The 27657-nt window shown below is 38.5% G+C and overlaps 2 protein-coding genes and 1 non-coding gene across 8 annotated transcripts in view; 2 read left to right on the plus strand and 1 right to left on the minus strand.

Moving 5' to 3' along the window:
* Window positions 1-367: 367 nt before the first annotated feature.
* On the plus strand, window positions 368-22339 carry DNTTIP2 (deoxynucleotidyltransferase terminal interacting protein 2). 2 transcript variants are annotated; one of them, XM_023931810.2, is made up of 7 exons: window positions 368-577; window positions 1399-3122; window positions 4551-4680; window positions 5355-5450; window positions 5830-5994; window positions 7150-7259; window positions 8589-8741. In XM_023931810.2, exons 1-7 carry the CDS (start codon window positions 467-469, stop codon window positions 8680-8682), a joined length of 2430 nt encoding a protein of 809 aa, XP_023787578.2. In that variant the 5' UTR covers window positions 368-466; the 3' UTR covers window positions 8683-8741. The 2 variants fall into 2 exon arrangements, with proteins under 2 accessions (XP_023787578.2, XP_086758021.1); XM_086901895.1 differs by lacking the exon at window positions 8589-8741 and adding an exon at window positions 22219-22339 and having other exon boundaries at window positions 419-577.
* The window catches only part of BCAR3 (BCAR3 adaptor protein, NSP family member), a 97541-nt gene continuing 81313 nt past the window's right edge, over window positions 11430-27657 (plus strand). Inside the window, exons 1-2 of one of the 5 annotated variants that reach the window (XM_086901889.1) lie at window positions 11430-11666; window positions 11716-12017. The gene's annotated coding sequence lies outside the window, so the exon portion shown is untranslated. Of the gene's footprint in view, window positions 12018-22294; window positions 22392-27657 lie in introns of those variants that run through there. The other 4 variants (XM_086901888.1, XM_086901890.1, XM_086901891.1 and 1 more) reach the window with 4 other exon arrangements.
* Window positions 12118-12204, minus strand: TRNAR-UCU (transfer RNA arginine (anticodon UCU)). The gene is given in 2 exon segments: window positions 12118-12153; window positions 12168-12204. It is a non-coding gene; the product is annotated as a tRNA-Arg (tRNA).

The following is a 27657-nucleotide window of genomic DNA, read 5'->3' on the forward strand; positions in this document are numbered from 1 at the left end:
ATGTAAAGGCTGCTCTAATGGGAACAACGATTTATTTCCTTTCTGTAAACTGCTAATAGTTTGCCTGCTGTAGAAAACTACTTTTTAATACCTTACCTGGTATTTCTAGTCACCAATAGCGTAACACTTTATCAAGTTGCCATTATCTCATTCGTTTGGTTTGCATCATGGTGAGCGAGAGGGGATTTCCTTCCATGAAAATCCTGAAAGTTTAACTAAAATTTGAAATTACCGTAAGCTTTTTAGTGCAGCATTTTACACTGTCACACATTTTACACTTTCCCAAGTGCCTGCACCCGGCGATTCCTACGCGTCCTGGCACGCACCGCGCTGTCCCGCGGGGCCGGGCCGGGCCGGGCCGGGCAGAGCCGCCCCGGAACCTCGTTCCCTCCGCGGGGCCCGGAAGGGCGGGCGGCCGGAAGGAAGGAGGGCAGGGAGGAAGCGGCGGCTGCGGCGCGGCGGCAGCATGGTGAACACCAGGCGGGGAGCGGCGAGACGCCGGGAGCAGGGGGCCCGGGCAGGCGGCGGCAGCAGCCCCGGCGGTCCCGATGGCGATCCCGATGGCGGTGCGGCGGAGGTGAGCGGGGCCGGGAGCGGGGCCGGGAGCGGGGCCGGGAGCGGGGCCGGGAGCGGGGCAGCCTCCGCACGGAGCGCGGGGTCCGTGCGCGGCCGCGGAGCCCGGAGGGGCGGTGTCTGTGCGGCCGCTCGCCGTGCCCCTCCCGCAGCCGGCACTGCGGGATGGAGCAGCCGCCGGAGGTCATTGGGCCATTTAGCACTGGGGGTTAAAGGTAGGCTTATTTTTCTTTGCGTGACAGGTCTTTCAGCATTTCTCTGACACTTAAAATAATCGTACCTAGTTTTGCGATTGCTGAGAGGACAGTTTGTTCGTAGACCTAAAATTGATTTCGGACACCATTTTGGGGCACATTTTGACAGTTGATAGTATTTAGTGGTTTATAGTTGTCTTATATATAGATTCAAATATCTCTATATATATATATATGTTCAAAGACTATAGAAGACTTTGAATATTTCTGAACATTTTTTCTGGATTTGCTTTTCCTGACAACTTCACACAACTTTTTAGAATTAGAAGATATTTGTTTATATTTCTTACAGGATGTGTGTGTTTCTTCTCGTGCCCTGACCAAGATACAGTAGAGAGATAAGCAAGTGATGGTTTATTAAGACTTCTCCTACATAGATAGGGCTACACATCGACATGTAATATGATGTTAGTTTGAGTAGATTTGTTTAAAAATATTCTCAGTGATTTTTATAGCATTATGTATTTTAGCATTATATATTATATATATTTTATAGCATTTTTTATGGCATTATGTGTTTTTACATTATATATTAGAGCATTCTTTTTACCTTTTTTTATTCCTTTTCTAGGTGGGGTCTGCTGAAATTAGTACTCCTGTGACTAGGAGGATGACTAGAAGAACTAAATCAGTTCGTAAGCCAGGGGTGATTCAGGAATCTCAGTTTGAAGAGTTGGAACATGCAGAAATTAAATCAGATGTCAGTGATAGCTCAGAGATGCAGATCACTGGGAATGAAAGCACAGCTGTTCAGTCAGCACAATCAGTTGCTGAACCACAAGTTGATGGTGACGTGTCAGAAGCAGAATCAAACTGCTCTACTGTGTCTGGTCTCCAGACACCTTTACTTGTAAGAGTAACACGAAGGCGACAAATTGTAATTCCTTATCAACCAGAGTCTGCTGACAAAAAAAAAGACAATACAGCTTTTGTAAATAAGTTAAGTAGGATTCTGGATGAAGATGATGTCTCTGAAGCCGAGTCTTGTTCCTCTGTTGTTTCTGGTGTCCAGATGCCTAATGTTCCCACAAGTACAAGGAGCAGACAAAGTAAAAAGAAACTGCAGCCACAGAGAGTTTGGGAAGCCCAGAGTGAAGATACTTCTGATGCAGTATCATGTCTAAGTTCTCATGTGGAACCATCTGTCACTACCAAACGTATTACTAGGAGCATGCAAATTAAGTCACATGCAGAAAATACTAAGCAGACTGAGAAAAAAAATAGATTTGTTTCAGAAGATGGGAATTTATTTGAGGACACTGTTGAATCTGAGCCCACAATTTCTGATTCTAGACCTACTGCAGAACTTGTCAGTGACACAGGAGATGCTTCCACCCTCATTGACAGTAGCACAGAACCCAGTCCACCTAAAAGCAAATGTGCTTCCAAATGTGCTACTGCACCCCAGAGTGAAGACATGAAAGAAGAGATTTTAAATGATGTGACATCCAGTCTTACAAAAACAAAACAAAGCAATGCTAAGTCACCTGTGAAAAAACAAAAAAAAAATACACAGTCTGTTGAGACAGACCATTCAGAAGCAATATGTGGCCAAATACAAGCAGATCACAGTAAAATACTTGCGAGGGAGGGGAAATTAGAGCGTGTGGCTGTTTCTTTGACTGACTGCATGAGTCCCAAAAAATTTCTAGAATCCCGAGGACAAGAAACGCCAAATGAAAGTAAGAAAATTGCAGAATGTGAAAGAGCAGATGCTGAGGCAGATGCACAGCAGTCTTTGTCATGTGATGAGAAATTAAGGAACAGTAAGCAAACCAGTGCAGTGAGCAGCCCATCAAAGGACATGGCTGTTACACAGACAACTAAAAGCACTGATAAAAGCAGGATGTGTGAAATTGGTGCAGACAGTGGTGACAACCAATCAAAAGAATATGTAGTATCCCACAGCAGTAAAAAACCAAGCAGTGATAGTGACTCTGTTGCATTGTTTCTGAGTGAAAGTGATGACTCTGAAAATAGTGATGTGGCAGACATAGATACAGTTAATAAGAATCTGTGCTATAAAAAGTCAGATGAGAGATCGCCCTCCTTCAAAAAATCTTTAAAAAGCGGTTCGCTGCATGTTGAAGGTCTTTTTGTAATTGATACTGAGCCTGGCATGAGTTCCAGCCAAAAGTATTATCTGGATGATGTAGACCAAGACAGTGGTGATGAAAGTAAGCATGAAGGAGATGAAAAAGATAAAGAATTAGACTTGGAAGAGGATGAAGAGGATTTGATAGATGAAGATGAAAAAGATGAAGATGATGATACGTTGAAAAGTAAGGTTGACATGTAAGTATCTTGCTAGAAATAGCTAAAGAATCTGCATTTCATTTAAGCATATGTACATTAGAATATGCACATTAAGTACAGAATAATAAGGGACTAGTTGCATCACGTATGTCATGCTGCTGCAGAAAATGGTGTTGCACATATTATAAAATATGAATAAGGTCCATAAATGTAGGTTTGGGGTTTTTTTCCCATTTTAAATATAGTAGTAACAGAACTCTGAAATTTATTTTTTCATCTGGAGGCCTTGTACATGTTCAGTTTAAAAAATGATGTGAAACTGTTTTAAACTGGTCTGGCTAACCGAATTGATTATTCAGGTCACCATTTTATTTTTTTTTCCCCAGTTGGAATGTAGATAACAAAAGATCCAGTAATTTCCTTACACATTGCCTGATTAAATTTTTTTTTTAAAAAAGTTACATATAATTCTGTGTCAGTTCTTGCTGTGCTGTGGATGGTGACACTTCAGGTGAAGCCTAGCATGGAATCAGAATAATTTAGGTGGTGATACTTCATGAATTCTTATGCTCCAGCTGCTACTAAAATCCCTTCTTATGTTTAAAGTATAATAGTTGTTTAGGTTGGATAGATAAATCTTAATCTAGTTAAAACCTTCTTCTGGTAGACCAGAAGACTTAGCTAAGAAGACCAAGCCAAGTCAATGTGAAGGCATTGTACAATATCAGTCACAGTTTGATAGAAAGTTATTAGAAGTTTGTATTAATAAGCATTTAAGCTACAGTAAATACCTGTTGTACCTCCTTAGATATTACCATCTTTTCTCCACTGTACTTCAGAGCTTTTAAACATTCTTGTCATCAAAAACAGCCATTGTCATTGTTTGTGGATACATCCCTTTGGCTGTGAAAGACTAACTTTGAAATTTGATAGAACCATCAGGGTTCTCTGGGTGCAATCATCCAATCACTTTCTTACCCAAGTTTAATGGCTTTGTTCCTAGTATGGTTATACAGACAGGGACTTAAACATTCCTACAATGAATTTCTTCATACTGCTTATTAAGAGTTACAGTATTTTTACCACCAATATGTTTTTTCTCTTTAGCTAGCAAGCTTGTATAAAAGGATGCTGGTCATGAGTTCTTCTGGCAAGGTTAAGAAAATTGACGGATTCAATTATACAGAAGTTAATAGTATCTGAGAGTCCAGCATTAGAGTTAATACAAAAGATTTGTGGAAGTGATTCCACAGGTATTTTTTAATAAGTCTTATTTCATATAATGGCATGAATCTCCCCACACCTGTCGTTTCAAAATTACATAATCTAGATAACAAGACTTAAAATCATTGCAGAAACTAATTGTGAAGAATAAGAAAAATATTTTTTCTTTAATCTTCCTCAGAGTACAGTAGGTTTAGGCTGCACACGTTACAATGTTTTAATAATTAATTATTTCTCCTTTAGTTTGCATCTTTCCAGTAGCATAGACCCTGGTCTGAATATCAAGAAGCTTGGAGGTTTATATATCAGTTTTGATGCAAAAAATCAGAAGTCTAGATCGAGTGTGATTAAACCACTGAAAGAGAAGGACCAGGTAATGTGTTTACAATTATTCACTTATCTGTGACTACAGTAACATGAAGCTGTTAAACGAAGAAGGTTGTTTGATTTTAAAGAAGTATCCTTTTCATGGCTCATTGAGAACTTACATTCTTTTTTGACCAAAGTGTAGTTTTATATTTAGTTTTAATAGTGAAAGTTTAAATATACCTGACTTTTCAGAAACTGAAAACAAGTGCAAATTCTAGCATCTTGTAAAATAAACCAGATTTTATTATACTGGAGTTTTGCCTAATGATACACAAGCTTAAGGTCTGCTGACAAGATATTTAGTCCATAGCCAGAATGAATTTCAGTAAATAAGTCTACACCCTATTATGGGCTTAGCAGGTTTTTTTTCAAAAGCATCCTTTGAAGTAAAGGGAATATTTTATTTTTATTGACTCTTTTCTTTGGCTCATCCATGATAGTCCTCTTTACTCGGGAGGATTTGCTGTCTCACTTCCTCTGGAACAAGTCAGTTGCTTTCTCTTGTTCAGTTTTTGAAGATCCAGTTATTTTGAAGATCCTTATGGCTTGTATATTGCATTAGGGTGCTTGCTTAGATTCTGCATGATTCCTTCAGTAGGTTTTGTAAAGTTTGTACAGTTAAGCAGTAAAATTTGTATCAGTTAGGTTGTTCTCTAATGCTCAAAAAAATTCTTACAGCTCTTGCAGAAGAGTGTAATAACTCCAGACTTTGAAAGAAAGGAATGTGTCCCACCCTACAAGGAGTCACTTCACCAGCTAAAGAAGCAGCGCAGGGTAAGTGAAGAGCTGGTAATGCCTCAAATAACAAAATAAGCTTTGGTAGAAAGCTGCATGCTGGGACTCTGTGCATATCCAGGCCTCACTGGAAATGGAGTGATGAATTCCAATTTAGTGTCTTCTTTGAGCTGTCCTGTGAAAAGTTATCCTTTCAGTCAGTAGCCCAGTGAAGTGAATGGTTATATGTTCAGTACAAATCTGTTATTGATGCAGTGCTGATAACCTCCTGTATAACAGTGGTCATAAAATACGTATTTTAAGGGTAGATATTTGCATTCTAAATGCTTTATTAGTCTTTTGTATAGAGAGGAGTTCCCTCTTCTGTCCCATCCTAGTTACTGAATGCAAATTTATTGTTCATGGTATTGCATCCTAGGCAGAGCGAGAGAAAACAACAGGTGATGGCTGGTTTGGTATGAAAGCACCAGAAATCACAAGTGAACTGAAAAATGATCTTAAAGTTCTGAAAATGAGAGCGTCTTTGGACCCCAAGCATTTCTATAAGAAGAATGATAGAGATGGTCTCCCCAAGTACTTCCAGGTAAGGAAGCAGCAGAAGGTGGCATTGTACTGCTGAAGTTTTGAACAGCTGTTTAAGGGTACCTAATAATGTCTGTTTTGTAGGTAGCTTCTATGTTTATTTAATTTCCTATCTTTATTATTAAAATGTTTTGATTACTTGACTGGAGTTTGCAACTATTTAACTTTGTGTTACATAGGTGTATATGCTGTTGATTTTTTTAGCCTTGGCTGATCTCATAGAAGTGAACAAGTATCTTACTGAATCCATATTTGAACCCTCGGAGGACTAGATTTTCGCTGCTTTTTTGGAGTACAGGTCTTTTTAAACAAGTGTGTAAACAATAATAGGCTTTTACTTTTTTACTAGCTGATATAGTTTAAATGGAGAGAGCTACCTTTCTGATAAGCTGAAATTTTTTCTGCTTGTATCTCTCAGCTTTGAAATGGTTTGCATCAATAAAAAAATTACTACAGAAGCTATAGAAATAGACCTCCAGAAACTTTGACTATTTAGCATGCTTGAGGAAATGCTTTCATTTCTCAAAATGATGCCACTTGACTCTGAAGGGTGGAGGGTGTTGTATGTTTTTAAAATCAGAGAAACATAGACTGAAGTGTTATGCAAAATTAGATCCATGCAGGTTTATTTTCACTGCATGAAACATGTACTGTGTGTATATCTTTACTGCTAACCTGAGCTATGAGAGCTGACTGACATGCTGGTTTGAAAAAATGTGATCATTTTCAGGATGAAGCCCTTGTATTAAATTAGCTGCTGTGTAGTCATCTAGCAAAACCACCAGAATGAGAGACAGGAATAGGTTTAAGGTGGTCATAAAGGATTCTTTTCCCTTATGTTTAAAATGTTTAAAAGTTAAGAACTGTATTTCATTTATGAATTAGTATTGATACAGGAGTCCAGCATTGAAAACTGTACAGTCTTAAAGCTCAGGCTTTCTTCTCTGCATTCCCCAAAGAGACCAAAAGGGACTCTGCATACAAAACATGACTTACTGATTCTGGTATTTTGCACTTTTATTAAGCAGCTGTCAGGATCATCTGCTCTGTAGGTGTCTTTGCACTTATTGATGTGATTTAAAAAAAAAAAAAAGGCATAATAATCAACATCTTGTTGCTCATGTACAGTAAGAATGTTTTCATTTTTCTTTCCTAGGTTGGAACTGTAGTTGATTCTCCCATAGACTTTTACCACAGTCGAATCCCTAAGAAACAGAGGAAGAGAACAATTGTGGAAGAGCTGCTTGCAGATTCAGAGTTCAGAAGGTATTTTAAAGTAGTTTTGTAATTTTAATATCCTATGTAAAAAAGGAGAATTTTTAACTCTGTAGCCTTTTTTGGTTTTATTCAGCTTGTAGGGTGGTTAGCACTTCCATAGTACTACCATTTAGAAGGCCTAAGGAACCTTTATCTAAGGGGATAATTAGACTGAGATAAGGTATATTTCATCTTCATTAAAGGGTTTTATCCAGCTTTTGTCATCACTGTTGGCAGCCACTCTTAAAGACTGATTATTTTTTCTTGGCATAATGGATAAAAAAGAGCAGCCTGTAATTCTTTGAATGTTGATATTAATTAATTTTATAAATACATCAATCTGCCACCTGTCATGGGAGTCAAAACTCTGCTAGAAGAGTTACATAAGATTATGATTGGATTAATTAATGTCTGCATAGCTTGCAGTTCTCGGAGTAGATCATTTAGTTGGTCCATTTTGGTATTGGTTATTACATGATGTTAATCTGCATGTCTCTCTTCACATAATGAAATTTTTTCTTTGAAGTAGTGCATGATTTGGCATTACAGAGTTAATTTTGTTAGACTTGTAACTTTAACTGTAATGTTGGGAAGGCAAGTTGCTGCATCTGTTTCTAAAGTAGTTTTCTGGTTTGACTGATAAATTAGGTATTTATTAGAAAGTAGTTTTAAAAATCTATATATTTGAAATTTGATCAGTTGATTTATGTTGTGGCTAATTAAGGGATTTAATCATATACTTCAGCATTAGTGCAGGTATTTGTCAGATTTTGTTGTTGCATTTAAAGCCTCAGCACTGCTCAGTGTGCAGTGTCTGTCATACTCATCAGTGCAGGTTCATAGTAGTCTGTGTTAGAGGAGCTAGCAACTCACATTCAGTAATTACCCTGCTCACTGTTTAGTATTCACCTTAGCTTTCTGTCTGGAGTAGAGTAAGGTTTATTATCTTGAGTGTGGTGAGAAGGCACTATAAAAGCAGGTGTAATTTCTTCATGGTATTGTTGAAATTGTTGAGTCTTCCCCTTAAGAGCAGTAGTGGTGTTTCAGCAAACTGTCCAAAATGTGACTGCATATGCAGTGAAGACCTGACCCCCCCAAACCAAAATTAATTACAAAATTCAATAGAATTCACTTCCAAAGCAAATTTACCTGCATTTATCATTGATCCAACTGTTGATTCTCCTTTACTTACACATAAATGTATAAATCAAAGAATCTGATTCAGAAAACATGAGAAAACTCCGTTTGGCAAATAATGTGCATAGAGTTACTGTCCATGTTATCTTTCCCTGAACTTTGGTTTGCCATGCTTAAAAGTAAATTATCTATTTTGTTCAGATATAATAAAAAGAAGTATCAGGAGATCATGAGTGAAAAAGCAGCTTTTGCAGCAGGGAAGAGGAATCGGAAGAAGAAGAAATTTCACAATTAAGAATTGAAGAAAAATACCAAGCTGGAACAACTTACTTGTTATAAAACTTTCTTACAGAATGCTTTGGTTGTGGTGTTTTGTTTGGCTTTTTTGAAGATTGCAGGTCACAAATTGAGGTTTAGGGAAATTCTTGCCACGAGAATTTGCAAGGAAGCTTTAGAAAATTATCAGGTATCTCAATTTAAATTAATTTTGATTTTTCAATTACTTTTTATTTTAATTAATATTTATGTAAAGAGATAATGATATGAAAGCATATTGTTACATTTGAGTGCAAAATTCAGTTTCACAGATTGGGGTCTTCTCAGGTTTCAGACCACATCAATTAATTAGTAAAGTTTTTTGTGTAATTCATCTTGTCACATATTGTGTGCCAGAATATATTTTTCCCTGACTAGTCAGAGGTGCTGCTGGCCAAAACTAATGGAAGGCATTGAAAAATCATTTGGTTGTGAAGGATTTACTTCAACACTGATCATAATAATATAGAGAATGTCCTGGAATTCAGTGCCTACACATATACTTTCATATTTATGTGTGCATATATTATAATATATATATTATTTCTAAGATACAAACTGCATATTATTTAATAAATAATATAAGTAATACTTATATGTAAAATTTTAATAATCATGTTTTGCTTTTATTAACTTCTACCATTTGATTATTGTCTAATGGTATTTTGAAAATGACATTGGCATCCATTATCTAGGGTGTGGTATGCAGATTGTGTCTGTTAGCTGACCTGGAACAAGGTGAACAAATGGAGTGAGTGTGGAAAGTCCCTGCTGCCACTGTAGAGCCAGAGATGTCATCAGCTCAGTTCCCCCTCAGTGACAGGTCAGGACTGTTTGTGGTTGTCAGAACTGCTGTGGTGTTTGGTTGGTTTTTAATGACCTGGTCGTTTTATTGCTGTTACAATTAGTGTAATTTAGTTACTGCCCTGAGGTAGCAGAAAAGATGGATAATAGAAGAAATTAAACTGGCACTACATTGTCTTAGGTGGTTTGGGTGATTAGGATGTAGAAGTCACTATCAGAGGAGCAGTGGTTGATTGTTTCCTTACCACAAGAGCTCTGAATTTTAAAGGTTGCAAATGTTAAGCAAGAATTGCTTAAAATCATGTTCTTGACTAATGTTTAACTTCAAGTTTTCTACTGAGAAGTAGATTTTTTAAGGATTAGTTAGTTGTGCTGAAATGAGCATTGTGGTAGATACTGACCACCAACTGAAGCTTGAAATAAATTTTCCTCAGATCCTTTGGGATTTTTTTTTTTTTAATCATTCCGAAGTTGGCCATAATGTTTTACTACCGAAAACAGACAGGAATCTAGAGTCCTTCAAAAGTCTTCACTGCCAGGAGATGAATGGTGTCAAAGTGAATTCATTGGGAAATATTTAACAAGTACAAGTAGAACCACCTATCCCCAGGTCTCAGTTAATATGCACAGGCTATTTTAATGCAATGATATTTGTGCTAGTATCTCAATTTCCAGTAAACTATAAAAAAGCCAATAAAAACAGCTATGGTGTCATGTTCGCTGGCTGAGACATGGAAGCACAAAAAAGTTAATATTGAACACGGAGAAGAAAACCAGGCACCACAGTAGTTTTCATCCTGTTGCATCCTGAGGTGTTCAGGTGCAGCTTTGGAGAAGCAGCATGCAAGCCTGAAAGCCTTCAAAAGAGAAATGCAGGCTGTGGTGTTACACAGCAAACAGCAGCTCTATGCCTGTTGCTCAGGCTGCTCAATAGCTACAGAAGTTACTTCATGTGCAGCATAGCTAGAAAGGGATTTGGTTTGTGTTCTATATCCTTTCCCTTCCTTTTATTCTTCTGATCCCTTCAGTTTTGTCCCACACTGTGCCCAGCGAGTGTTCTGTGCAGACGGGCCGAGGTGTGCTGGCTGTTCCCAGGGCTGCAGGTGGCACTTGCAGGTTGTGCTGGCCGGCTGTGCCAGTCACCCTTGCCTGAGCCTGTGCCTCAGCCTCTGGGAGACAGGCACTGGACAGAGCACCTTTCCTTCGCCACCAGTTCACACTAAAGCTGACTGACAGGCTTTGAAATCGATGGAAAGTTTAAGGTGCTGGAGAGATTAAAACCCAAATGCACCATGCAAATGCCTGTGGTTATTAGATTTCTCTGAAAACACATAAAAACTTCCGTGAAGCTTTGCCTGTCAATTACAAGTAGCATTTCCTTTTTATGGCAGAAATATTTGTGCTAATTTGTAATTCTGCCTTTACTGACTGTGATGGTAAATGTGCCTGATGGTGTGTTTCATTTGTTTCATTTTCAGATTCTCCTTTATTGCTTTTAAATAAGCGTTATTACAGTTGGAAATTATACCTGCAGAATTAAAAATAATTTATCAGGAAAACTCCACAAATTAATAATTCAGGAGTAATGAATTAATTTATTCTATTCTGAGCAAAATCAAGGTGGTTTGTTTATTGCTGCTGTTGTTTTGTTTTACCACCTAATTTGATTGCTGCAATTAGAACGGTTCTCCATCTTCAATCTGTCAGTAAGTTAGAAAAGATGATGTGGATTCCGGTGTTTTGTCGGCTGCAGTTTGTGGGCTTGTTTCATTACTTCAGAGTAACCAGAAATTTATCACGGTGACCCATCTTAACTGAAGTGCCTCCAGGAAAGAAAAAGTCCTGGTTTTTCAAGTAAAATTACTTTCTGCAGACTGTCCTGGAAGCGTAGCGGCCCCACAGGGCTGGCTGTCGGGTCTGACCGCTCTGACGGAGCTCAGGCCGGGTAAAGGAGAGCAGAGCCCTTCTCCCGCTGCCTGAGGGCGCCGGGGCTGGGCAAGGGAGAGCAGAGCCCTTCTCCCGCTGCCTGAGGGCGTCAGGGCCGGGTAAAGGAGAGCAGAGCCCTTCTCCCGCTGCCTGAGGGCGCCGGGGCCGGATAAAGGAGAGCAGAATCTTTCTCCTGCTGCCTGAGGGCGTCAGGGCCGGGTAAAGGAGAGCAGAGCCCTTCTCCCGCTGCCTGAGGGCGCCGGGGCTGGGCAAGGGAGAGCAGAGCCCTTCTCCCGCTGCCTGAGGGCGCCGGGGCCGGATAAAGGAGAGCAGAGCCTTTCTCCTGCTGCCTGAGGGCGGCGGGGCCCAGAGGAGAAGAAGAGCCGAGCCCTTCTCGTGCTCTGCCTTCTCGCTGGCGGTGAGGAAGCCTCGTGTCGCCGGGCCGAGCAGACACGGCAGGTTCGGTCGATGGCGGCTGTCGCCGCACGCTTCCAGCGTTCCCCAGACCGCCAGGCACTGCGGGAGGCGGGCCCGGAGAGCCTCGCTGACGAGAGAAGGGCCAGGCCGGATACCTGCGGCGGTGAGGTAAGGGACGGGAGAGCGCGGGGGGAAGATTTCCGTCAAAAAGCCGTAGGGGGCGGGGAAATTTATAAAAACTATAAAAAAAAAAGGAAAAGAGAAGACACGACTCCGCCGGGACTCGAACCCGGAACCTTTGAATCCCTTCAAACCCTCTAGAAGTCCAATGCGCTATCCATTGCGCCACGGAGCCACCTGTTGGAGTTTTTGCACACAGTCCATAGAGCCTGCGCATGCCGTCACGCGTTAGCCGTGAATGTTTAGGCTTTTCTTTCTCCTTTTTTCAGTTTTATTTTTCTTAGCCAGCATGAATAGGGTTAGTCGTACACCGGGATGCGCAAACGAGCCTCACGGCAGCCCCTGTGTGCTGCCTGGGCGCTGCCCACCGGCCGGGTGGAGTCCACGGCTTCCTGTGCAGCGCTGGCCACGGGCCTGCGTCCTCATTTCTCACGGAAGACCGACTTCATCGGTGATCAGTATAAAATGTTTGTCGTCATCCCACTCTGACGTTTCTAGTATTGATCCTTATGCTCGAGGGATATAATTATAATCCACAATTGCCTTGTATTGAGGAACTGTTCCTCCAGAAGTCTGTAAATGCTCAGTAGCACCGCCCTCCCCAGTGGATTCAGAAAGGGAAATTTTTCCATAAAAGCTGTAATTCTAGTCTGAAAAAAGTCTGCAATACTATTTTTTAAAACTATAAATAGGCATAATAGAATCTAGGATAGAAATCCTAGAGACAGGAGTATGCAGTTATTCTTTCTTTAACCTTGCCCTCCAGTATATTGCAAGTGGAGCCTGTGGCCTTCTGCTCAGGGAGGGCACGCAGGGCTCTGGACAGTGAGGACTGTGCAATAAAACTTCGTGCTGCACTTTATCATAATTTAAAACTACAGGTATCCTTAAGAGTGGAGAATAGCACGTAAATAAACACACCCTAAAATCTGAGGAACAAGGAAGCTAATCACACACATGTAAAACAATTCAGAGACACAATCCCCGAGGTATTGCTTCCAGGACTGAGATACCGAGTGCAATGAATAACCGAGGTGACTCAGGCACTCCAGCAGTGTGTCCTGTGGCTCCCGGCAAGCCAGCTGCTGCACCTGTGGCCAGCAGTGAGCCAGAGCTCTTGAGCTGCCTGACAACTGAGTAGCTCCTGCAATTCTGCCCAGAAAAGGAGGTTGCTGGAAACATTCAGCAGGTACAGCAAGTACCAAATTGGAGGTACAACTCCCAAGCTAACAGGCTGTTGTTGAGCCAGAACATTTGTAAACAAACCAAAATTCACTAAGCTGTACAAGATTCAGAGCAGGTCTGATCAAATTTCTAAGCTCTGGGTCTTACCACAGTTGTTCTGCTATGGATAGAATTCTTCATAGTGCTCCTGGTAAAGGAATGCAAAGTCTAGAAAATTTGACTCCTCAAAGCCCTGTAGTGCAGAAAAGAAGCAGAACTCTTGTGTTTAAGAACTGAGTTGATCTTCAGAATAATAAGCTTAAACTTATGTTTGTGCAATTCAAATAAACCTCTTGTCAGTAACTAAGAATCACTGTAAACATCTTGTAGTTTGTGGACACCTGGGCATGCTCATTGTGGAGTACAGTGAGGGTTGGTGCCTCATCCAAGTGATCTGATAGTGCGGCGCCTTCGGACAGCATGGCACTAAGTGGCTGCAGATGGTAAAGAACCAGAGAAGAACCATTCTTTTCTGTCACAAGACTGGTTCTGAGACTGTAAGAGTGAAGATTTGACACTCACATGATTGTTACTTCCTCTCATATTTTCATTGTGGATAGTTGGTTTATAAAGTTAAAAAAGGGCTGGTTCCATTCATGCAGGATGACTGACTAGGAAAACGTTTGGAATTTTTCCAGAAATGTTTCCAAATATTCAAGTCGTTTTGCTTTTTTATTGTGTGAACGCAGTCCCTATGCAAAGTCCACAGTTGCATTTGGACAGCAGATGGAGCTACTGCATGAGAAGCAGGGCAGCTCACGGGTCATGAACTCGGGAACTGTGGTCATAGGCAAAAACGAGCGACCTGATTAACCTCTGCTGGCGCCTGGACCCACATCAGTCCTTTGGACTTTCTCTCTTCTGGGACTGAAGTCCACTTCTGTTGCAAGCTGTCTTTCATTTCAGCTTCTCTTCAACTTTATGTTCTTTTTCACGGAGCAGAAGTTACTTGGAATAGAGTTGTGCTGAGTTTAGTTACTGGCACTCAGAGAAATTTTACTGAGCTCAACCATGTGCCATTTTGCTAATTTTTAATGGGAGGAGAAACTGAGGTAGGAATACCTTGACACAAGTCAGGAAGTGCATCAATGGCAGGCAAAAAATATTATCATATAGGAGTGTTCTATTTATTAAAATAGATGTTATTTATGTTATAAATATAAATAGATGTTATAACATCTACATGTTATTTATTAAATTGATCTTTGAGAGATGTTTTACAACATGGGTTTCAACATGAGCTGCTATTGATGTACTGTAGTGCTGTGTACTATATATCCAATTACTTTTGTTAGGATTTGAGCTTTAAAATTAATTAAAACAGCAATTTCCAAATTTGCAGGGCTTCTACAGAGGTTTGTTGGGAGTACCACCACCTTTCTCTAAGAACAAGTGTAATTAATACTCTTGTTGAAAGAAGTCAGAGAAGGCTCTCATGCATAGATTACCTCAATGGGACCCTTGCACCATCTGTACATTTACAATGTAGGATTTACAGTGGGAGGATTATTACAACCCTACTGCTCTGATAATTCACCTGTGTACTGCAGAAAGAGAAAACATTCTTCAAAGTGGCAGGAAAAAATGCTAGGACGCACAAGGTCTAAGGATACTGGAAAGAACTCTTTCAGGGAGGGCTTCTTTTGGTAATTTACAATTTTCATTTTGTTTTAATTTATTTTCTTAACATGAAGATAAATGCTCTGCATTGTATATAGTTCTGCATCTCTGTCTTTTCCTCAGTGAAGGCTGTAATTGCCATGTGACTATCAGGGTATTGGAGAATTTGTTTGTCAGGCTGCCAGCAGGAAGATGTTAAGAAACTCTTCCAGTTCTCTTATGGTTGTTGTTGGACTAATGCATGTTCTGTCCTCTCGAATCTGTTTCGGTAGATAGGAGAAATTCCCAAGAGTAGTGCCTTCGAAGAATTGGGGACACATGATCTATTATGCCAAATCATCACTACAGGGGTTTATAATGTTAATTCTGTGTAGGACTATTAACAGATCAGGTGTTTCAAGGCCATTTACTTCAAGAGTGCTCCCTAATAGTGCCAAACCTGAGCAGTCATATGGCATCTCTCAGAGCACTGCAACAGAACATTTGGAAAAGTCCCAGCTAGTGCCTCTTGCCAAAAGTGGAGTACATCTGATTTACAGAGAGTTGGGAGTCTGTTTCAAGACAGTTTCAATGTTTTCTGTTGTTAATTTGATCTGTTTTTTTAATCCTTTTTTTTTTTTTTCAGAAATGCATAAGATTTGTGTCAAACACCCTTCAAAACTATTCAAAGTGATGTCTTCCACTATATTTTAAAATTCTAATCTTAAAAAGGCCCCCTTTTTTGTTTTTTTTTTAAATAATGTTTATCATTTTACTTAAGAGCCAAAGCAGACTTAAAGACTACACCCTTGAGTTAATAATTATCAAAGACAAAGTTGACTGTGCAAAATTTTGTTCTTATCTTACATTTTGAAGTCTAGGTGTAACCATTGAGGCTTTTTTTTTTTTTTAATTAACACTAAGCCACTGAATATTTACAGTCCAGTTGTTCCTTTGCAGCTTTACAGGTGACACTGTAACTCAGCTCCTCTTATGCCATTCAGGAGACAAAGTGTATCTGTGGCCTAGTTATTTAATCCTAAATTTTATTCCAGCTGTGAAACTACTGTGCTGGGTGACTGTGGGCAGCCTGATGCTTTTTCCTTTCTATAAAGTATGGACAGCAGATGCTTTTTTATGGTGCTGTGGAAGCCAGTCATCTGCAAGGTAACATTAAAAAATTAATGTTTAGGAGATTAAACTTCCTCTGGAAATTCTTTATTATTATGTATTTTGTTTGTAACATCACATCTTTCAAAAGTGAATGACAAAAGGTAACATAACCTACACATTCAAAATTTAGCTCCTTTTCCCTTCTCCTGTGAATGGGGTTACTAAACACTCTTGGGTGACAGACTTCACCTGTCCCCTGCTTACTCAGTTGCTTCCTCAGCTCGGTTACTTGGTTCTTTGTTTTGTAAGAACGAAGCAGTCGTATTGTCCAAATTATCTTGAAACATTGTGCTGCCTCTGCAGCACAGCATATTGTTCATTAGAGTTGCACAATGCTCATGTTAACAGAGAAAACTGGTAACATTGGCCAACCTTTCTTTTGAAGATATCCCTGGTTAATAAATCCAGGCCTTAAGTGTTGTTATTACCTTTCTTTCAGAGGGAAAAAGCTTTTCATCTCTATTGAATGATACCTTTTCTGATTAGGGATAGAAAGAGACACGTTGCAGACTCTTTTCTCTTTGATGAGGGATGTTAGTATCATGTGATTCACTGCTCTTTAAATTTCCCAGAGTGTGGCATTAGTACTGTGGGGACTATTTTTCTTGACAGCTAAAAGTTATTGTAGGGTCACAGTGTCCTGTCACTGCTTGGATCATCACTGGGTGCTAGATGTGTCCCTAAGGTTGGATGTATGTAGTCAGTGCCTTTTCTAGAAGGATCTTGCCAAGCATGTTCTAATGGGATGAAAAGCTTTCATTCTTAATTACATTTTGCTTTTCACCCAGTTATGACTATGAGTGACTGACTCAGTATTCCCTGTAATACTGACTGATGTAATCACAGAAACAATTCTATTTCAAAATCGTGCCCTTTTGTCACTATTGCAATTATAAATACTGAAGAGGCTGAAAATCTACCCCCAAATTATAAATACACTCTTCTCCTGACCCAAACAGGTTTTTTACTAAATCTATTCAAATGTATGCTAATTTTACCATACTGGAAATTTTCAGCAGAATTACCCCTCTGTGGATTTTCAAACCAGTAAATGTGGATTGTATTTTAATGGTTTAATTGTAAATTTGCTATATCTGCTTGAATATTCACTTTAACTGGATCTGAATTTATGAGTTTGACTTTTGTAGCTAAGGCTATTCTGCAACATGAAGTAATGGACTGGATGGCAGAATTCCCAAGTTCTAACTCTGGCTTTGTCTTGGTCCTGAAGCGTGGTGAGGCAAGCCATTCACATTTTCTTGTAGGGTGATATCCAGCTGCAAGATTTTAGCTCCATAATATTTCTGTGGAATTGACAACTCTTCAATTAGTATCCACAGCCTTTTAACTGTTTGAGCACATTCTTCACCTTTCTGACTCCTTTTCTTTTCCTCCAAGTGTGAAGGAAGTGTGACTGAGCACCAGAGCCTGCACAGGCACAGTTGTGCAGAGATGTTCAGCAGCTCTTGGCTCACACACACAGTGGACAAGGAAGATCATCAAGCACCTCTAGTACAAAGGAGTTACCTTTGAATTCTCTGTCTCCTTTGAACAAAAGGATGTCACTAAAAGGACATCACTGCTGTCTTAGGCCTCTTGTATCCCTGCATGCCATCTGCCAAAAGGGAAAGAAGCTACTTCCAATTTCACAAGTTAGAGAAAGATCAGAGTGACTTCTTGTGAAAATGAGCATTCTCCTGTACACAGGTAGAAGTCTGAAATTATTTTTATAGAAAGAGAAGACTTCAGGGCTTTCTTCAGATATAATTGCTACTAGGGTGAAGATCAGGGATGCACTGGAGCTAAGCAGTTAACTGAGGAAAAGGAGCTATGACAGGAGGTCAGCAGGCTTTGTACCATTGGGGAAAAAAGGAGAGATCAACAGAAATCAGATTGAGAGCATTGTTACTTTTGGCAGAAGAGTAGGCTCCTTCTCTGCCTGCAGAAGTGCAATCTACAGAACAAATGTAGTGCCCTGGAAAAGATGAGGATGAACAAGGACAGTTGGGGGAGGCATTGGAGCCAGCTGAACCTCTGCCAAACATCAACAAGAAGAGTAAAAGACAGCTGATAGGTACTGGAAATTCCCATCTGTAGGGAATGGAAACATTCATCTGCTAAGCTGATGTGATGTTTTGGGATGATTGCTGAGTGCCAGGATCCAGGATACTGCGGGGAGACTGTCAAGGCTTGTCTGGTCCTTAGACTTTTGCTCCTTGCTGAGTCTGTGTGGGCACCAAGGACATATCAGGAGGGACAGTGAAGCTGTGGGGCTGAGGGTGAAGGTTACAAGGGCCCAGATCCTTTCAGTGAACAGAAGAGGCTGGGATAGGAAAGAAGACAGCCTGAGGAAGGGTTATTGTAATCTAAAGTGAAGTAATGACACAGGGTGAATGGTGTCCTTAAGATAGGGGAGGATCTCACTCTTCCTCTGTGAAAGCAGTGGAGATGGGGGCCTATCCTAAGTGCCAGTACATAATTGCTTGCAGTATGGAAAAAAGCAGAAGTACTTTGAAGTTTGTGCACAGTTGGAAAACTAAGATGTCATTAGGAACAGAATAGCAGTTACTTGAAATGTGTGCTTTGGTTATTACTTTCTTAGTAATTTCTAACCTTCTAAAATTCAATTTGATGGTGTCAAATGGTTTTATAAAAGAAGGTCAGTTGCAGAATTCCAGTTGTAGGTAGACTAACTCATGGTTTAGTGACTTGGTCAAATATATCTGCCAGTCCCTAGCAGAGCCAGCTCAGCTCTGATTTAACTATCTGGAGTTCTACTCTAATCTTTTTTTTCTTATTTTCCATCCATAAAATTGTATAATGAGTGTGATTATGTAATGTAGTTAGACTACTAATTTGGTCATTATTTGACCCAGATTTACCATCTTGTACTGGCCAAATAAAAGTCTGGTTAATTCATATTACAGCTGGAAGACTTAATTCACCATGTGTTGAAGATAATAGATATATGAAAGGAAAGTGTAAACAACAAAGTTAGTTCATACACCAAGTATATTAAATTTGTTCTTGAGAATCTTTGTTAAAATTACTGTGTAATTAGGCAGCTGCATCTTATACTGGTATGCTCTAATACAGAATATTAGTTTGATCAGTGTTTCAAGACTGACAAATGTGAAAAAAATCCCAGAACTTTTTATCTGTAAGCACAGTAAATTTGTTTTGGAAGTCATTTAGATACTGTGTAAGTGAATGCCACGTTGCAATCTCACACTAAGCCCAAAAGCAGAACACTGAGCTTGGACTCTGCACTTTTGAAATCTATCAGTACAACTTTTTATTTCTTTTAACAGCCATAGTGGAAGCACATTGAACTAGCACGTGATTTTTATAGCTAATCCTTCCATAGTCTTTGCTCCATATTCTCCTTCCAATTTTTGTCTCATAAAACCAGTCAGTGAAGTAAATGCAACTTATCACCTAGCAGAAGTTACAGTATGAAGAAACAAAAAGCTTCACATCAGAGAGTCTTCTGTGCAGACAGAGCAGACAAAAGGCTTCTTTGTGATGAATGTGCAGAGTTAGCTCTGCCACTCTAAATCAGCAGTGAATTTTCTTCAACTCTAGCATTGAAGTAAAAGAATGTCCTTTGTTCTTGTAGGGAGTATACTTTCATTTCCAAACTGCTGGCAGGCAGTGCATTGACTTTACAACACAAAAAATTAATTTCCTGTATTCAGAGTTGCAATATACTTTTATAGAAGTGTATCTTGGTTTATTCAAATTATTAATAGGTACCACTCATTCCTCCAGTGAAGTGAAACAAGCAGGAAATCTGGAAATCATAGGAATTTGCTAACAAGACCCCTTATTTTTTGCCACACCCTCCATGGAGATAATGTATTGTTGTTGTTGGTTGTTGTTGTTATTGTAATATATGACTGTAGTTAATTTTGTAAATACCCAAGTTTGCAATCACTAAGGTTTGGAATCTAGGAAAGTATAAAGAGCCAAAAAAAAATACCATCACAACTCCCATCCAGAATTACAGAGATTAGGGTAGACATTTACACCAGAGAGAGGGTCAGGGATATTTCAATCAGGTTTCGATACAAGTAGCCTTTTTCCATTAACTTGATACAAAATTATCACTTGCTTTTCTTAGTGCTGTGATGACAAGATATTCCTTTGTGTGTCTAAAAAGGGGAAGATGTCTTCTTAATTAACCTTCAAAGACTAATCTTATTCCCAGGTAATTTGGAAGGGAAATTGGCCCTTTTTGTATTTGGTATTAATTTCTGTGTAATTGGTGTATGTTACATAGAGGCCTTGTACTTTTTGACGGAAAGATTTGCATCTTGTTTGATGGCAAAGCAGTTATCTAGTAGAGATAGTTGTGTATTTTATGTCACTAATAAGAATGAGAGTGAAATAGCATTTGGTGAAAGTGTGAGAAATTGTATCTCTAGGCAGGCTGAGCAAGCAACTTTTACACTGGGTTAAAATGGAGTAATGGACTCTGCTAGGGAAGTTACTTTAGAATCCTTAGAAAATATGAGAGTGTAAGTGAAAAAAAAGAAGGTGAAAATGTGAAGCATAAAGACCTGAATTATGGAGAATGAGAGTAGTGTTGATGGTGCTAATAAAACTTACGGGGTTGGTCTTGGGTAGAGATTGTTTTTTCAGGGTCTTCACTTCTGCAGTGCAGAATGGGTTTAGAGTGAGTGTGCAGGTAAAATATGGTAGAACATGATGAAATCAGTTTCCCAGGCTGTATTAATTTCCTCCTTAATAAAATCAGAAATTCAGATTGTTTTGCTATCTCTGTGGTGGCAAAGCTTGTGTGGCATACATCTGACAAGGGAATTTACACCTGCAAGACCAATGCAGTTTAACATCCTTATATAAATGGCAGAATCATTACTTTTCAGCTTATGAATTTTAACACACCTGATGTTAACTTCCTTTGGTTATATCTAAAGGCAAATTAGTGACCTGTTGATTTGCATCATGAAATATGGGTTTGTTGTGGTCCCAGTAAGGAAGACAGACTATCAAGTATTGCTTAAAATACCATTTGTTGTGGCTAACATTGTAAAGGAAAAGGATAATGTTGGTTGTTTTGTTTCCTTCCAAGTGCTGAGTTGTGTAGTATTGAACAGGTCTCAAATCAGATCTCAGTACACTGGGCAGATCCTGTCCAGGGAAGGGACATCTGACATTCTGGTTTTTTGAACTCTTACAGGATTTTCTTAAAACAATTCTAATTCTCGTGTCTACAAACAGAAAGCCAGTTCACTTAAGAACTGTTTGCTGCACTTTTAGATGAAGACAAGGACACACAGTCAGTGTAATGAGCGGTATGGAGTGAGAGCTCCCTGCGGGCTCCTCTCCTGCAGCTGGCTGTGTCCTGCAGCCACAGGAGATGTGTCACACAGCATGGCCTGACCGCCAGGCTCTGCATCAGCACAGCACCAGCCTGGGCCTCTTATGGCCATCTCTGATGGCTCAGTACCGGGATCTTCTGCCCAGCATCAGTACCGGGGAGGAAACAGTCCTTGGATAAAGTGCTGCAAAGTGATGCACTTGGACACCTAGGTTTTGAGAGCACCAATGTTTGCAGGGCAGATATACAGCCTGGGTGGATGGGGAGTGATCCTAACTGGAACTTTTGAGTAACTTCCATATCATCACCATCATCACTGTTATCAATTCTAATAATAAATACTAATACTATTTCAATAATAACTAAATGATACTAATAAACACTAATAGTATTATCAATAATAACTAATAAATACTTATACTATTATCAATACTAATACTAATAATAATAATACATTACAAAATATAATGTGATGCCAGGAATAGATAAGTTTACCTCTCTTTGTTAGTCTGTTGAACTCGGGACTGATGGAGCATGTTTCAAGCACATGCATAGTTTTACATTGACATGAATTATGTAATTTTATTGAGGGTGGGGGGAGTGGTGATATTTATATTTTCTTCTTTCTTCCAGTTTATAAGTAAACTTTTTAAAAATAATTTTTAATTAGAAATATTTTTTTAAGAAGAAGCCTGCAAAACTGGCAGCTGAAAGTAGGAATTTTTGTATTTCATAATGGCTCATTGGCAAATAGTACATTTTTCACCTGGTAGAAAAGTAAAAATAATAATTAAAATTAAAGTGTGAAAAAGTTTACTCAACACGGTATTCAATTTCTCCTTGATTTAGCGGGGAAAAGATCCAACCTCACTGCTCAATTATCGTCACTGTGATTCAGCAGCTGCTGTCTCCTGGGCAGGTCTGACTGCTGATTGGGCACGGAACTTCTCAAGGTGTGTCTTTTGTCAAGAAGCTCTTGCATTTTAAGAGCACACAGTAGACCGTGATAGCCTCCTGCTATGGTAAGAACTGTTGTATATCTATTTATTAACCTGTACAGTCTTATTGTTAGAAACAGTGCTTGGTGGTTAGTAACCAATAATTACGTGTGTCAGCAGATGTTTCCGAATCAACTTTTTGTGGGTTTAAAATCTGGAAAGATTTTAATTTTGGATCTCAGTTGTGACAGCTATTGCTCAGTATGCTAGTAGTGATTTTAAAAATTCTGAATTAAAATAACTGTGAATATATAATAGGAAGGTGTATTGTCAAATCCAAAGATAATTAGACTGAAATATTTTTTGTAATGTTGTAATATTTTGAGAGATAAATGTTTATAAGAATTTAGATGGTCTACATTTTTTACAAAAATTTTATGTGTCAACCATTTGCAAGTTAATTAATACAAGGAAACTTTCTTCTCATGTTGCATTGTGTTGAGGGCAATTTTATTTTTTCAGAGTTATGAATTTGCTTTATATTTTTTTGTGAATTTATCAGTCTAAATTATTTGGAAGATAAAAGTAGTCTGATTTTCATATATCTTTTCAGTTGACTTTGAAAAAAATCAGGGAGAATCTTGAGGAAAAATACAGGGATATATTAGAAACATTTGTGCTTTGTAATTGATAGGTTTATGTCAGATTTACTATCAATTAAAAAGATGCAATCACAGGTATTGAAAAGATTTGAAATGTGCTACATAGACAAGTTTGCATGTAAATGTCTCTGAGCTAATGCTGTTGGAGGATGGCAGAAAAGGCTTAGGAAAACGGCAGCTATAATACCCAGCAGTGTAATGTCTGCTCTCCTCCTTCACAGCAGCGCTGCTCAGAGCTCAGCGCACATGACTGTACTTGTTTTGGCTCTTGGAAAAATGTTGCAGTCATGGCACAAGCACCAACTTCTTTGTGAGGGATGATACATAGCAAAAGGAGAGTTTCATTTTAACATTGCTTTAGTAAAAAAAAATTAATGTTAGGATAATACATAACTGAGAACAAAGAACCTTTTAAGGATAAATTATTTAAAGAGACATTTAAGAACTAACTCTTTCACCAAACTATCAAAACCACAAGGGTTTTGTTGATATTCAGACAGAAGTTTCTTGCTATTGAATTACATGGATTGGGTTATAGTTCTTCAGAATTTTTCTTGGTTTTAAAACACTTTGTGCTTTACAGTTTTGTGCTTTAGAATAGGAAGATTCTTTGTTTATCTATATGAGGCATGTCTTCACAGTTTGTAAGGTTGCAGTGGATTTTTTCTCAGAATTTTAACTCTGAGCACCAGTCAACACAAGAGGGTGCCGAAATGCTGGTAAAAAGAGTGTTATATACATAACATACTATTTCTAAGCATGGTTGTTTTGATCTCTCCCAACCATTTCTTGTTTGCACATTCACCTCTGTGATACTGTAATATCAGAATACTACTCTTTCTAGCTGTTCTTATAATGACACCAAACACATTCTTCTCACCAGCAGCTGGCACCATCAAAGAAAGATTTTTCACTATGCAAATAAACATAGCTACAACAGCAATTTATGTAATTTATGTCATGTTCTTGACTTGCTTGTGATGGCTTTAGTTCTACGTGCAGGGGCCAGAGTCTGGTTTCTATTTCTATGTGCCATGCTGTCAGCTAAGGAAGAAGATAGTAAGAACTTTGAAATGCATTAATCACCCATGGGCAAGACCCTCATGATGCAATTAATTTAACCATTCACTTTTTTATGTGATGATTTTGTCTGGGCTGAAGCTTTAAGGATCCACGTGTCCTGCTCTTCAAGCTCATTTCCTCAAAGTCTTGCAGCCAGTGTGCTGCAACACAAGAAGAACCAAAGCACCAGTACTATTGATAGAGGCAGTTGCACTTTATGGGCTTAGAAATTTGATTTCAAGAAATGAGATGTTGTGCCTTTGTTGCTTGGATGGCAAAATTATAAGATACTCTGAATTACATATTTGTAGGTGGGTTTTGCTTTCAAAAGATGAAGCATGACATACCTTACAGTCCCTACTGCTGGATCATCACACTTTATTTCTAGAGTTGGGTACACCAGCTAGAGAAAGATACATGTGTCTGGCTAAAGAATACTCTCAGACAGTATTTATCAGGTTGGAGTCCAGGAAAATCGTTCAGCAGTTTACAATCATTGTAATGGTGAATCAGATTAATGAATGTCTGCTGTGTGGATATGCATTCAGTCAAGTGTTCATAAAAGAGCAAGTGCTTCTTTGTGTCTTCCTCTTTGGTCACACACAGTAATACACTGAGTTCAAACAGCAAACTGCTAAGTCTAAACGTCTTGAAAGCAGCCATTAATTTCATGTCTATAACTTCTTCAGTGTGTCTCAGCAGCTGATTGCAATCACCAGTGCCAGTGTTAGAACACCCATGTGTTTGATTCGTTGAATTGAAGTTCCACATCTCAGTGCATTATTGGTTCCTGCAGTAAATGGCACACATAAATTGTGCAAGGATTGCGTAATCCTTTGCAGTGGATTATATGATTTGAATTATAATTAGATGCCAGGATAAGTACTCTTTTTGTCATATAAAAGGGTTTCTGAAAAAAAAGAAAATAATCTATTCACTGTTGGAGCCTTTTCTGTATATTTTTAATGAAAGGCCTGACACTTTATTTGGTGAAGCAGTGTCTTCAGATTAGCGCTGCTTTCTTAACTGTATCTAATCTCATTTGATTTAAGCATCATGGAATCATGAAAATTAAAAAAATCAATGTAGCATAGGTTTCTTTTAAAGTCAACGAGGGAGTTAGCAAATCAGTAAAAGTTCACAGTGTTTAATTAGCTAACAGGAATTTTCTGAAACCATTAAACAAGATCTTAACAAACAAATTGGATGTAGACTTATTAATTTATAGCGAGCTTCTAGTGTGGAAACTGAAAACTTCAAATCTGTTTTCCTTTATATAGAAATTACAAAACTATCTATTATAGTTTTAGTAGCTCCCTCAATAATGTGAAACATTTCTTTTAGTCCCCTTCCATCAGCCTATAAAGCTGAAAAGATTAGTATTTGTCTTTATCATTGGATCATTTGCAAGAACTAAAAGAGCATAAACAACTCAGAAATTCCTTTACATATCAATATATCAAATGCAAATACATGAACTGTGCAGTGTTAGAGCAGTGACCTTCAGCCAGACTCTTAGTCAAGAATTTCTGTTTCCAAGGCTTCTCATTCTTGCTGAGTATTTTCCTGGCATAATGTATGGATCTTTTGTAGTGTGTTGTTTGCTGGAGAATGAATGGAGGCCCTCTGGCTCATTTATCCTACTGTCTCATTTGGGATTTGAACTATTTTGCTAGAAAAGAATGTCTAGTGCTCTCACTTTCAACTCTAATCCTCTCATCATTAAGCTTGCTGTAGCATTCCCTGTTGCATAACTATTTTCTCAGCTATAGAGCCTAGTGATTCTTTTCAAGAGTAGCTAAGATTTACAGGATATTATATCCTTGTGCTTTTGAAGCTCTCCATCATAAACATATCTTAGAATGAGAAAAAATACCTCTATTTTGAGTAATTTTATTTCACTTCCTCCATACACTTTCTTTTTTCAGTTTGGTGTAGTAGACTGAAAAGCACTGTGGATTGTTTTGGTTGGGTTTACTGAGGCAGGGGAATTTGTTGTTTAGTTTTTTTTTTACAAAAAAAAAATACTCACTTTGTATGCAGACAGATACCATTTACAAAGAAAAATACTATTATTAAATATATCTGTCTTGATATCCAAGTTAAGGAAATTATTACTTACTATAAGGTAATTTTTGATTTTTAATTACAATTCTCCAATATTAGTGGTTTTTTCTTACCCTACACACAACTTCTCAGAATATTAACAGTTTTTTTTCAAATTGCATACCTCTGCTGTTAACTTTCCCTTAAGACTTTCCAAAATAAAGCTATTAAAAAAAATGCCTTGAGGACGGCATCACTTTACAGGAATTCAGTCAGAAGACAACATACCAACTGATGTAATTCAACTATGGAATTCTTTTTATTAATGGGGAGAAAAATTATGTATTTAGAAAATAGAAACCTATTATCTAAGCAACTCTTGATCTACTTCTAGAGCTATTAACATGTTTACAGACTTTTCCACTAGTGAAACTGCATTATTGCTCATGTAACAGTAGGGAAAAAAAACAAACAAGGAAAATGTTAGTCATTCTCACGTGTCAGCTTTTTCTCTAATCATGTTTTACTGCAGACCTTCAGCTATTTATTTTGGTCTATGTTAGACTCCTGCTCTCTATTCTCTTTACTACCTAATTCAGCTTAAAGTTTTCTTGATGTCTTTTCATCTGGCTGGTTTTAGCTACTTCTTTTCTTCCTCTTTAATGCGTCTCACATTTATCTGCCTGTGTCTTTCTTATTAATACCACATTTATTTCTAATAATATTTTTCAAAATATTATTAGAACGATTCTCTGGAAGTGGAGTACATGAAACTGTAAGAGGAAAAGTGAAAAGATAAAAGACAAGATAGCTTGAGGAGCAGGATAAAATAGAGTTGTTTAGTTATACCAAGAGAGAGAATGACTTCAAAAAAACTGCAATAAAATTTTAAAATATCAGAATTAGAAAAAATTATCTAGGAAACTAATCATATTACTTTACTTATGAAGTTTGGGGACCATCAATTAGTGTTCTTGACAGGTGTTCCACTGTTTTCCAGGTACAAGTACACCCATGCCCAGCCCTGTCATTAGAACTGAGAGTGGAAATTTCCATATAATGTTAAGTATCATATGGAAATATTCCTTTATGTCATAGCTTAAAGTACTTGTGAGACTTTAATATAGCTCTCTGAACTATACACTTTAGCACAACGACTACTGTTTTACAGATTGGTACACTTTATCAAATTTCTAGATTTATCAGTGTTCATCAGGCTTTTAAAATTAACACAGGTACTTATGCTAATAAACTGCAGGATTTACAGTACAATGCTGTCAGTCTTGAAACTCATTTACCTTCCTGTTCCAAGAGAGATCAGATCCTCTTCCTGCAGCAAGCCTAATGCAGCCTCACTTGGAGAGCCTTCTATAGAGCAAGCCCTCCAGGACAGGAGATGAGCTGGTTCTGGCTTAGTTCCATTATGGGGAATACTACTGCTGATGTGCAAGTCAGTGTTATTATTGCATGCAGATATACTTTTGTACTGTAAATACTTAGAACGTCTTTGAAATAGATAGGGTATTAAATGAAGGGAAATGTTTCAAGGCAGAGCTGCTGTTACCACTGCAGAGTTGTAA

This window comes from Cyanistes caeruleus, chromosome 9, assembly GCF_971803275.1.
Source record: "Cyanistes caeruleus chromosome 9, bCyaCae1.hap1.1, whole genome shotgun sequence".
NCBI lineage: Eukaryota > Metazoa > Chordata > Aves > Passeriformes > Paridae > Cyanistes > Cyanistes caeruleus.

Excerpts from the sequence above, each read along its gene's own strand:
- DNTTIP2 (XM_023931810.2), top strand. The coding sequence starts at position 467 with ATGGTGAACACCAGGCGGGGAGCGGCGAGACGCCGGGAGCAGGGGGCC. Across the intron at positions 5,451-5,829 it reads AGCTAAAGAAGCAGCGCAGG|GCAGAGCGAGAGAAAACAAC; the intron begins GTAAGTGAAGAG and ends ATTGCATCCTAG. Across the intron at positions 7,260-8,588 it reads GCAGATTCAGAGTTCAGAAG|ATATAATAAAAAGAAGTATC; the intron begins GTATTTTAAAGT and ends TATTTTGTTCAG.